Source organism: Pristiophorus japonicus, chromosome 8 (assembly GCF_044704955.1).
Source record: "Pristiophorus japonicus isolate sPriJap1 chromosome 8, sPriJap1.hap1, whole genome shotgun sequence".
Taxonomy (NCBI): Eukaryota; Metazoa; Chordata; class Chondrichthyes; family Pristiophoridae; genus Pristiophorus; species Pristiophorus japonicus.
In genome coordinates this window covers 53266226-53279087 of record NC_091984.1, presented here as the reverse complement: position 1 = coordinate 53279087, position 12862 = coordinate 53266226, and the positions used below count along the sequence as shown (strand labels likewise).

Sequence of the window (12862 nt, the reverse complement as noted above, 5' to 3'; positions counted from 1 at the left end):
GTGACAAAGTTAATTTGGAAACTAGGGTCCTGAACTTAAGGAAAGGTAACTTCAACGGTATGAGGTGTGAATTGGCTAGAATAGACTGGCAGAGGATACTTAAAGGGTTGACAGTGGATAAGCAATGACAAACATTTAAAGATCACATGGATGAACTTCGGCAATTGTACATCCCTGTCTGGAGTAAAAATAAAACTGGGAAGGTGGCTCAACCATGGCTAATAAGGGAAATTAAGGATAGTGTTAAAACCAAAGAAGAGGCATATAAATTGGCTAGAAAAAGCAACAAACTTGAGGACTGGGAGAAATTTAGAATTTAACAGAGGAAGACTAAGGGTTCAATTAAGAAGGGGAAAATAGAGTACGAGAGGAACTTGCCGGGAACATAAAAACTGACTGCAAAAGCTTCTATAGATATGTGAAGAGAAAAAGGGTAGTGAAGACAAACGTAGGTTCCTTGCAGTCGGACTTTGGTGAATTTATAATGGGGAACAAAGAAATGGCAGACCAATTGAACAAATACTTTGGTTCTGTCTTCACGAAGAAAGATACAAATAACCTTCTGAATGTACTAGGGGACAGTGGGTCTAGTGAGAATGAGGAACTGAAGGATATCCTTATTAGGCGGGAAATTGTGTTAGGGAAATTGGTAGGATTAAAGGCCAATAAATCCCCGGATCCTAATAGTCTGCATCCCAGAGTACTTAAGCAAGTGGCCCTAGAAATAGTGGATACATTGGTGATCATTTTCCAACAATCTATCGACTCTGGATCAGTTCCTATGGACTGGAGGGTAGCTAATGTAACGCCACTTTTTAAAAAAGGAGGGAGAGAGAAAGCGGGTAATTATGGACCAGTTAGCCTGACATCAGTAGTGGGGAAAATGCTGGAATCAATCATTAAGGATAAAATAGCAGCCCATTGGGAAGCAGTGACAGGATCGGATCGAGTCAGCATGGATTTATGAAAGGGAAATCATGCTTGACGAATCTTCTAGAATTTTTTGAGGATGTAACTAGTAGAGTGGACAAGGGAGAACCAGTGGATGTGCTGCATTTGGACTTTCAAAAGGCTTTTGACAAGGTCCCGCACAAGAGATTGGTGTACAAAATCAAAGCGCATGGTATTGGGGGTAATGTACTGACGTGGATAGAGAACTGGTTGGCAGACAGGAAGCAGAGAGTTGGGATAAACGGGTCCTTTCCAGAATGGCAGGCAGTTAGTAATGGGGTGCCGCAGGACTCGGTGCTGGGACCCCAGCTCTTTACAATATACATTAACGATTTGGATGAAAGAATAGAGTGTAATATCTCCAAGTTTGCGGATGACACTAAACTGGGTGGCAGTGTGAGCTGTGAGGAGGACGCTAAGAGGCTGCAGGATGACTTGGACAGATTAGGTGCGTGGGCAAATACATGGCAGATGCAGTATAATGTGGCTAAATGTGAGGTTATCCATTTTGGGGGCAAAAACACGAAGACAGAATATTATCTGAATGGCGGCAGACTAGAAAAAGGGAAGGTGCAAAAAGACCTGGGTGTCATGCTTTATCAGTCACTGAAAGTGGGCACGCAGGTACAGCAGGCGGTAAAAAAGGCAAATGGGTATGTTGGCCTTCATAGCTAGGGGATTTGAATATAGGAGCAGGGAGGTCTTACTGTAGTTGTACAGGGCCTTAGTGAGGCCTCACCTGGAATATTGTGTTCAGTTTTGGTCTCCTCGTCTGAGGAAGGACGTTCTTGCTATTGAGGGAGTGCAGCTATTGTTATTGAGGGAATCACCAGACTGATTCCAGGGATGGCTGGGCTGTCATATGAGGAGAGACTGGATCAACTGGGTCTTTATTCACTGGCGTTTCGAAGGATGAGAGGGGATCTCATAGAAACATACAAGATTCTGACGGTACTGGACAGGTTAGATGCGGGAAGAATGTTCTCGATGTTGGGGAAGTCCAGAACCAGGGGACATAGTCTTAGGATAAGGGATAGGCCATTTAGGAGAGATGAGGAGAAACTTCTTCACTCAGAGTTTTTGGCCTGTGGAATTCCCTGCCGCAGAGAGTTGTTGATGCCAGTTCATAGGATATATTCAAGAGGGAGTTAGATATGGCACTTACGGTTAAGGGGATCAAGGGGTATGGAGAGAAAGCAGGAAAGGGGTACTGAAGGAATGATCAGCCATGATCTTATTGAATGGCGGTACAGGCTCGAAGGGCCGAATGGCCTACTCCTGCACCTATTTTCTATGTTTCGATGATTAATCTCATTAAAAAGGATAGTTCCAGCTAAATGATGACGTTTAACCTAATGATTTATTGGTAACTTTAACAAAATACCCATCATCCGTTGTTTTCCCTCTATTGGGAAAAAAGATGCTAAAATTATACTTCATCTACTGTGGAAACCATCATTAAATCAGCTTTGCAGGTGATACGGCACTCAAAATGGCCATTAAAAACAGGACACTATAATTGCTACCTTAGTAATGGTAAAGGTTGTAAACTACAAGGTGCTAGCATGCCATCTGACTACCACTTGTGATATTTCAGATGAGATAAAAATATTAGTACATGGAGAAGACACAAACTACACATGGTATGCCTTTAGTTTTTTTGAATGCAGCAGAGTGGAAACTAAATCATGCCAGATTAATTAACAAAATTCGTAAATCGAATTTGCTAAAATTTCTAGATTCTCTTGTGTATCGATCTTTCAGACTTAAACCTTAATGGATTCAATTCCCAATCTGTGCTGAGTCAGCTGATCACAGCCAGGGCAATAGCATGGACACCACTATAAGCTTCAGCACCCATGGATTAGGAACATTGATTTGATTATGTAAATTGGGCACATTCTCACTGGAAGAGAGAAAGTGGAGAGGTGATATGATTGTTATTTTTAGGATTCTAAAAGGGACTAGATAACGTGGTCCATGACAAGTTATTTCACCTTGTCCAAAACAGTAGAACCAGAGGACATGGCCTGTGCTTGAAAGGGGGCAATTTCAAAACAAATCTGTACAAACAATATTTCAGAGAGTCGTCAATCTATGGAAGAGACTCCTCAGGGAGGCAGTTAGTATTGATTCATTCAAGTGAAAATTAGATAGATTTCTTTCAGAAAATAAAATTTGGGGTACAGTATATAAGTAATCTGAGGCATGATACATGGTAAGTGAAGGGTGCTTGGCAGGAAAAGGCTGACTTCAGACTTATGGCTCCCAAAACTCTCCACCACTGGGGTTTTCCTTGTGGCATTTCTAGGTCTCGTAGACTAATTGATAGAAATTGATTACTATTATTAGCCAACAACTCCTTATCATTGTATCATGCAACTACCAGAATAGTAGAATGCAAACTAGGTTGACTTTGGTCTTTTTTTCATCTACCAATTCCGATGTTGCTATGAAGATAGATTGGATTAGAACCACACAAAAACAGTCTTACAGATCATAGAAATTTACAGCACGGAAGGAGGCCATTTCGGCCCATTATGTCCGTGCCGGCTGACCAAGGGCTATCCAGCCTAAACCAACTTTCCAGCACTTAGTCCATAGCCTTGTAGGTTACAGCACTTGAAGTGCACATCCAAGTATCTTTTAAATGTGGTGAGGGTTTCTGACTTGTATCTCCTCTAAACCTCCCCCCAATTACTTCAAATCTCTGCCCCCTGGTTGTTGACCCATCTGCCAAAGGAAACTGGTCCTTCCTATCTACTCTATCTAGGCCCCTCATGATTTTATACACCTCAATCAAGTTTCCCTTCAGCCTCCTCTGTTTCAAAGAAAACAGACCCAGCATCTCCAATCTTTCCTCATAGCCAAAATTCTCCAGTCCAGACAACATTCTTATAAATCTCCTCTGCACCCTTTCCAGTGCAATTACAATTTTCCTGTAATGTGGTGCCCATATGCCTTCTTAACCACATGTCCTGCTTCCTTAGGGATCTGCGGAGTTACACTCCAAGGTCCCTTTGTTCCACTGTACTTTTCAGTGTCGTACCATTTAATATGTATTCCCTTGCCTTAGACCTCCCCAAATGCATTACCTCACACTTATCCAGATTGAATTCAATTTGCCACTGTTCTGCCCACCTGACCAGTACATTGATATCTTTCTGCAGTCAGCAGCTTTCTTCTTCATTATCAACCACACAGGCTATTTTAGTGTCATCTGCAAACTTCTTAATCATCCTCCCAACATTTAAGTCCAAGTCATTGACATATACCATAAATGAACCCAGTACTGAGCCCTGCGGAACCCCACTGGATGCAGCCTTCCAGTCACAAAAACACCCATCAATCATTACCCTTTGCTTCCTGCCTCCGAGCCAATTTTGGATCCAACTTGCCACTTTGCCTTGGATCCCATGAGCTATTACTGGGCAACAAAAGAGAGGGGGAAGATGTGGTCCACTGTATTGAATGTTGCAGCAAGGTTGAGGATGCCAAAGAGGGATATTACACATTGCCAGAGTCGCAGACGATGTTTTGACTCCTTCCTCAGGTACAGTTCTACAGACAACTAGTATCTTCCAATAGCTCATTGCTTAGGTTCACACAAAGAACTGCCTATGACAAGGTACCAGAACTTCCAGCACGTGTGGAATTATACCGCAGTAACAGTCAGTGTCTTCAGGAGAGGAGTTCTTCAGTTGCTCAGTGTGATACTAAGAACATAAAAAAAGAGGAGCGGGAGTAGGAGTAAGCCCCTCAAGCTTGTTCTGCCATTCAACAAGATCATGGCTGATCGTCTACTTCAATTCCACTTGCCTGCACTATCCCCATATCCCTTGATTCCCTTAATATCCAAAAATCTATCGATCTCTGTCTTGATTATACACAACGACTGAGCCTCCACAGTCCACTGGGGTAGGGAATTTCAAAGGTTCACCACCCTGTGAAGAAATTTGCCCTCATCTCAGACCTAAATGGTCGACCCCTTATTCTGAGACTGTGACCCCTGGTTCTAGACTCCCCAGCCAGGGGAAACATCCTCCCTGCATCTGCCCTGTCAAGCCCTGTAAGAATTTTGTATGTCTCAATGAGATCACCCCTCATTCTTGTAAAATCTAGAAAATATAGGCCTACTCTACTCAATCTCTCCTCATAGAACAATCCCCCCATCTCAGGAATCAGTCTGATGAACCTTCGTCACACTCTCTCTATGGCAAATATATCCTTCCTTAGATAAGGAGACCAAAACTGCACACAATACTTCAGGCGTAATCTTACCAGGGTCCCATATAATTGCAGTAAGACATCTTTATTTTTTGCTCAAATCCCAAGCTGTACTGATAGGATAGATTTCAGGTACAATGTGTGGCCTGTTCAGAGTTAGCTGAAATTAGCCAATAATGCAGCAAGGATGTTTCAACTGGCCTAAATGTTTCCCAGATAGAGTGAAAGAAAATCAGCCACATCTTTCATTCACCGTCATTATCCAATGCAATGTGGAAGCTAGGGAGGAAGGAAGGAATCGGGCTGGCTGCGAGGTCCCACACAATTGATTGGCACTCATTGCCAAGGCTCAAACATGAACAATTGCAACCAGTTCAAAGTACCAGAGAGATACCAGCAGCCAAGAAATGGTAGACCTGTCTGAAAAGGGAGAAAATTCGATGGGGTGAAAAAAGATTTTGCACCATAAGGGATCTTCTCCAGCAGCACTAAATGACCTGTAAATTCTGTGTTGCTAATATTTCTTGTTTGTTGTGTTTGAGAATTTCATTATTAGTGTCATTTCTCAAGTGCACACTGCAACTCTCCGTTATATCATTTTATGGCTCTCCATTAATCAGATTACACAAGACATCCTTTCTCGAACACATCTTTTGTCAGTGTGAGACCTAACCATATGTTCAGGTGCCCAATGGCCAACTAATATTCTATTCAGCACTACAGAAATTATCTAAGGTGGCAAAACTCTCCAATGAATAAGATACCAAGATGGGAGGAAAAGCAATGTGTGAGGAAGACACACAAAATCTGCAATAGGACATAGACAGGCTAAGTGAGTGGGCAAAAATTTGGCAGATGGAGTTTAATGTTGGAAAGTGTGAGGTCATGCACTTTGGCAGAAAAAAAAAATCAAAGAGCAAGTTACTATTTAAATAGAGAAAGATTGCAAAGTGCTGCAGTATGGTGGGACCTGGGGGTACTTGTGCATGAAATACAAAAGGTTAATATACAAGCAAGTGATGGAATCTTGGCCTTCATTGCAAAGGGGATGGAGTATAAAAGCAGGGACATCTTGCTACAGTTGTTCAGGGTATTGGTGAGGCCACACTTGGAATACTGCATACAGTTTTGGTTTCCAGATTTACAAAAGGAGGCAGAAGGTTCACAAGGTTGATTCCAGAGATGAGGGGGTTATGAGGAAAGGTTGAGTAGGTTGGGCCTCTACTCATTGGAATTCAGAAGAATGAGAGGTGATCTTATCAAAACGTATAAGATTATGAGGGGGCTTGACAAGGTGGATGCAGAGAGGATGTTTCCGCTGATGAGGGAGCCTAGAACTGGAGGGCGTGATCTTAGAATAAGGGGCCGCCCATTTAAAACTGAGATGAGGAGAAATTTCTTCTCTCAGAAGGTTGTGGATCTGTGGAATTCATTGCCTCAGAGCTGTGGAAGCTGGGACAATGAATAAATTTAAGACAGAAATAGACAGTTTCTTGAATGATAAGGGAATAAGGGGTTATGGGGAGTGGGCCGGGAAGTGGACCCGAGTCCATGATCAGATCAGCCACGATCGTATTAAATGGCGGAGCAGGCTCGAGGGGCCGTATGGCCTTCTCCTGCTCCTATTTCTTATGTTCTTATAAAGGCACTTGCAGTGTTGATTATCAGCCACTAGATGTCACTATTGCAATTAGTAAATATTAACATGATATATTTAACAAAGCATGCTAAAGACATCTAGAAGCAGATCATTACTGCACCAAGTACTTCTCCACTTTGACTCCCAGAACGTGAAATTCTACTCCTAAAATTTGGACATGGGAGTCTAAATGAACTCGAGTTCAGAATCTTGGATCAACACAACTGCTCGGGTAGAACATAATTATTATATGGTTCATCAATAAACTGTTGTAAATATCCGTTGTTTAACATTGGTAAGATATTTCTAGGAGAAAAGCATGAGCAGAAAATGTAATGTGCAAAAATACCTGTGGCTTTATCAATTCTTTATTGCATGTTGCTTCAAAGTCCAAAACCAAAAAATTATGGTAAGTTTGAGGATGGAAAGATGATTTGGATGATGGCTGCTGTGCTGAAGCCATTTTATTATCAACCGACAGAGTTAGCGACCGACTGTCTGAAAATCGCCTGTTCGAAACCGATTCTGCACTTGCTCTCTCGGAGGAGAACAAAATCACCGAAGATCTTCCCAATCCAGAACTTGAGTTTAAGATACAAAGAAAGTTGGCACTTCTGATCCAACGGATAAACTGTACCATTGGGTTTCTGTAACAAATCAATAGAAATTCAGAGCATTAGGAAAGCATAAAAATGTATATAATAGTAATCTGAAGGCTCCACGTCAGAACACAGCAAATATTCAAAACAAAAATTCAGCTATTCAATTGTCTAGGGATGTTTATGGACATATAGAAATCTAATTTATTATGTGCTAGACTGCATCACAGAAAGTTGCAATGAACACAGATAACTGCTTTTTTTTCAGACCATGCCGCCCCACCCTTCTTCCTTTCAGTTAGGAGGCTGGCACAGAAGTAGCCATGTGAACACTTAAATCCGAGCCAACCATTCCTGCTGGACGTACCACCAATACACTAGCAAAGTGTAAAAGCACTGGAAATACACAGGAAATATTGATCATTAGTTTAGCAGCACTAATACAGTATCCACTTGGTTGAATAAAATTAACAGCAACACGGTACTTTCTGAACATGCTCAACGACACTGGCAGCAGCGCACGGTGCAAAAAATAAAATCTCGCCCATTTTAGTTGCAACACTGCATCTAGTGGGAGTTTTGGACTTTACTTTTACATTATCTTACCTAGGAATGTTCAGTAATCACTCACAAAAAAGAGGGAAGGAAAAATAAAGAGTTAATTTCCCGAGCATCTTCCATCACCTCAGTCAGTGAAAAGCTAAATGCCAAAAATAATAAATGATGCCAGGAACAGCAAGTATTTTCAGTACCGTAATGTTTTAAAAAAGAATTAGATTGTGTAGCTCCAGGTGCAGCTTTTATACAGTTCTTACGTTTTTTTTTTAAATTACTGCTTTCCTGCCCAAGGGCAAAGGTTAATCTTGTGGAAACACAAACACTGATGTACAGTAGCCATCTGTTAAAGGATCTTCTCTTAGTCCTATGCTTTTATTATGTTCATCAGGCAAAGCTTCAGATCCATCCCTTGTTTTAGTCAAACACTAAAGTAACATTCGACAAGAGATGGGAGTTCAATCAAAGCCTCCCATGCACAGTAATAATGGCACTGATTGGTTTAAAGTACAGCTGAGTGCAATGTCTGGCTTCAAACTTTGGTTGTGTGTTGTAGAATTACTATCAACTTCAAAACATTCCAGGATATGCCATATAACCTGCATGTATCCAATTGCAGATTACTGTACTTTGCAGTAAACCTGGCTTTATATCTTCTGAAAACAGAGACAAATTTATATACAAGAGTTTATATTTGAATTTCTTCACATACAGAAATACATTCTGTAACATCATAAGTGCCTTGGAACGTTTTACGACGTGAAAGTCACTACATAAATGCAAGTTGTTGTTGTTGTTACAGGACAGTAGACAAGGAGTTAGCATCCAGAATGGGAAGGGGAATACAAAGGTTTAGAAGGGGACATAGGCAGGATTGAAGGGAAGGGTTTTTAGGAAGCTTTTGAAAATAGGTGGGGGGGGAAATATAACAAGGCATATATCCCAAGGAAAGAAGTTCCAGAGAGCAGGTCATAGGGACTGAAGGATCGACTGCTGATGGTAGAACAGAGAACGAGAAGCAGAGTGTCAGAGGAGCAGAGAATGCATGCCAGGACATACTGCTGGATATCATGAAAATACAAAACAATAAACTGTGAAGGGATTTGAAGACGAGGATGAGAATCTTAAAATCAATTCTCTGTGGAACAGGGAGTCAGTGGAGTTAGACTAGAATGCGACGGGTTAGTGCAGGTGAAAAGCCTGGCAACTAGCAAGGAGTGCACAGGATAGGTTAGCATTTAGATGATAAAGATCTGAATAATGACATTGCTGTGGAAGAGGGGGAAGGAGTGACATTTTGGAGTTTAAAGAAAACATGGATTAGATATGGGACAGGTCAAGTAGTATGCCAAGGCTGTACATCTCCAGGCTTAATTTGAGGTGGCTGTGGAGTTAGGACTCGAGGCACTCGGGTGTCTGCATTTAAACTGGAGAAATGCATCAGATAAGCAGCTGGGGAGAAGAGAATGGCAACAGCCCTGCGATTGATGGAAGGGAAGCGAGGTAGAGCCGAATGCTGTCGGTGTACAGGTGAAAACTGACCCATGCTTCTGAACAATTCTGCCAGTATTTAAATGGTGAAGGGAACAGGGCCACGTCTGGAACCTTGGGGTACATCAAAAGTGATTGGGCAGACACAGGAAGAAAAGTCTTGGTGGCAATTTATTGTCTACAATGCAATAGATAGGAGTGAAACCATGTGAAAGCAGTGGCATGTACTTTATGGTACATTCAATCTAAAATGCTACTTCTGATCTGATTACACACCAAAATAAATAGCAGTACAAATTAGCAATTTTGCTATGTAAAATTAAAACTATGCAGTTTTTTCATCCCACAAACAGGTAAATGTAAGGTAATGAATTTTCAAGTACAAAGTATGGGGTAGATCTTTTGCCTTATTTAAATTTTCAGGTAGCGAGTCTTCTGAAAATAAGTAACAAAACGGAAGGTATTTAGATTTGTTTTGGATAGCCAGGCCACTGGCCTCATGCATCACCACAATTACACTATTACACCTGTTTACATTCATTTATTGTCAACCGTTTCACTGAAAAATGTAACATGATGTCAAATGCTGGTTCATTCAGTATTCAAATGGCAAGATCAAGGAATTGGTGAACAAATTCTGAAAACTAGTTGAACTATTCACAGTAGATGACAGAAAATGGCTTCTTACATGCCATTGCCACTGCCAATTATGGAGTCACTAACAAACAGACAGATTTTGTGGCACACATTAGTCTTAATGTTTATTTAATGTAAGCAGCAGAAATTGATAAATTACAGAAATTATTTATTGATTTGTTGACACAAAATATCAGATAGATGTGAATGTGCTACAATAAACTATTTATTGTTTTTTGCTGACAAGATTCAAATTAGTTGGCTTAAAAAAATCATTATCAACAGAACAGAACACAATGTGAACATTACTCTCCAATGCTTTCTTTTCCAAGCAGAAATCTTGGCTGATCATTCCAAAAACCCTTACACAAAATTTCTGTCTAACTATGGGTGTAATAATTTAAAATGAAATATAAAAGGTGCCCTGGTGTTACAACTCAAATGTGAAACTTCTATAAATTGTGAGATAAAGAAGCAAAATGTAGGGTTCCCCGTGAAAAGGAAATCTCAATGTTTTACCAAAGACTCAATGCAATGCAGGTATTAAACTGAGGACTTGAAGTGGTACACAGAACAAAAGCATAAGGAAATGGACAAGGGAAAAGGAAGAAGGGAAAACAAATTCTATAAGGTTATCAGGTTGGTACAGTTTTAGTCTCCTTATTTAAAGGAAATATATACTTGTATTGGAGGCAGTTCAGAGAAGGTTCACGAGGTTGATTCCTGAGATGAAGGGATTGTCATATGAGGAAAGGTTGAGCAGGTTGGCCCTATACTTCATTGGAGTTTAGAAGACTGATAGGTGATCTTATTGAAACGTATAAGATTCTGAGGGGGCTTGACAGGATGCAGAAAGGATGTTTCCCCTCGTGTGGGAATGTAGAACTAGGGGGCATAGTTTCAGAATAAGGGGTCGCCCATTTAAAACAGAGAGGAAGAGGAATTTCTTCTCTCAGAGGGTCATGAATTTTTGGAATTCTCTACCCAGAGAAATGTGGAGGCTGGGTTATTGAATATATTTAAGGTGGAGATAGACAGATTTTTGAACGATAAGCGAGTCCAGAGTTATGGGGAGCGGGCGGGGAAGTGGAGTTGAGGCCACGATCAGATCAGCCATGATCTTATTGAATGGCGGAGCAGGCTCGAGGGGTCAAATGGCCTACTCCTGCTCTTATTGCTTATGTTCTTACGAGTAGTGTCCAGTTATTCTTGATACCAATAAATGCAGAGCAGGTGGCTGGAATATAACACAAGGTTATAAATGCAGAGCAGGTGGCTGGAATATAACACAAGGTTATAGAAAAAGGTTATAACACAATTAATGGGTTTTGATGAAGTCACAGTTTTTAAAAAAAAATCAAAATATGCTTTCATACCCTGGACCTCAGAATGAATGCCAAATCTGTTGTGGCAAAGAAAATTAAATGCTAATTCAGTCTTCTTGATAGAGTATGCTATAAGAAAAAAAAGATTTGAGCCAACCCTCCATGGAAGCAAACCCAGCTTGCTACGTGCTGGGATTCCCCACAATAACCGCATTAAATTCCAAAAAAGATTCTGGGCTCCGTCCTCACTGCAGCTTTGTGATTCTACCAAAAGTGGAAAGGAATCAAACCATCACGCAGCATTAACTGAATGGGAACAAGAATGTCAGCATGAAATGGGGAGGAAAATTGCTAGCTTGAACGGAGTTGCGGGGGGGAGGAAATAGAGAAGAGTATCAGGTTGAATTGAGGGTAGAAAGGGAGAAAGGGAGAAGAATGCTAGTTTGAATGGGCCATGGAGGAAAACCACCATGTTGAACTGAGGAGGGAGGAATAGAATGCCATGTTATATTGAGAGGGGAGGAAGAGGGCAAGAGGTAGAAAAGTGCCAGTATGAACTGGACTAGATAGAAAAGGAGACAATGGGCGCAATTTTCAATTACAGCCTGCCCTGTTGTTTATGTTGGAAAATGGGGGAGCCGGCAGTTGAAAATTTAGAAGAAATGCATGCCTCTTGACCACACGATGCAATTTTCAGGTGAACCTGTAAATGGATTAGCAGCATTCCTGCCTAAAAGAGATAGGAGCCAACCTGACTATACAGATCAGAGTTTGAAGACCACGTTTCCGATTTTCAGTACCTTAATGTAGGGATTGAGTCACACGTTGGTACTAGGCCGCGAGTGCCCTAACCAGCGGTCCTTAAAAGGGACTGCTGTAAGCCGCTCACAAAACAGCCACTAAAATTTTTTTCTATGCATTTTTGTGTGGCCAGGGGGAGCAGAATGATCTTTCTAGCCCTACAAAAATACTTTGATCCACTTTCAACCGCTCAGAGGACCCCTTGGAGAGCCTCCCCTTTTTTAGTTTTCTTCCGGCTCAGCTTTGTTATGGAGCTGCCAGAATTTCCACACCTGGATCAGTAATCTGCCTATCGGTGCTAGGCAGCTCTCAGACTCAATACAAATGTGGTCGAAACTTGAAAATGGGTTCTGGCCTCATACTACTGGTATTGGATAAGTGGTGGAATCGCTTTGCCCACCACCAGCCCATTACAGGCAAATGTTGAAAATCATCCCTATGTCTGTGAAAGATTGGGAAGTTGAAAATCCAAATGTCATTTAGATTTTTTATTTCAAAAGGAAAAAGAACCAATTGTGAAGTATCAAAGTGCTTAAAATTAACCATATTTTTTACCACTCACTAGATTTGTGCCATTAACAAATTTGACCACCTTACAATAGATATTATTGATGTAAATGAGAAACAATAGGGAACCA

The 12862-nt window shown here is 41.1% G+C and overlaps 1 protein-coding gene across 9 annotated transcripts in view; it reads right to left on the bottom strand.

Moving 5' to 3' along the window:
* The window catches only part of LOC139268074 (ERI1 exoribonuclease 3-like), a 535481-nt gene that overhangs the window by 489579 nt on the left and 33040 nt on the right, over nt 1-12862 (bottom strand). For all 9 annotated transcript variants that reach the window (XM_070886065.1, XM_070886072.1, XM_070886073.1 and 6 more), the window contains exon 2: nt 7167-7464. In XM_070886065.1, the coding sequence (XP_070742166.1) occupies nt 7167-7457 (291 nt within the window). In that variant the 5' untranslated portion in view covers nt 7458-7464. The remainder of the gene's footprint in view (nt 1-7166; nt 7465-12862) is intronic.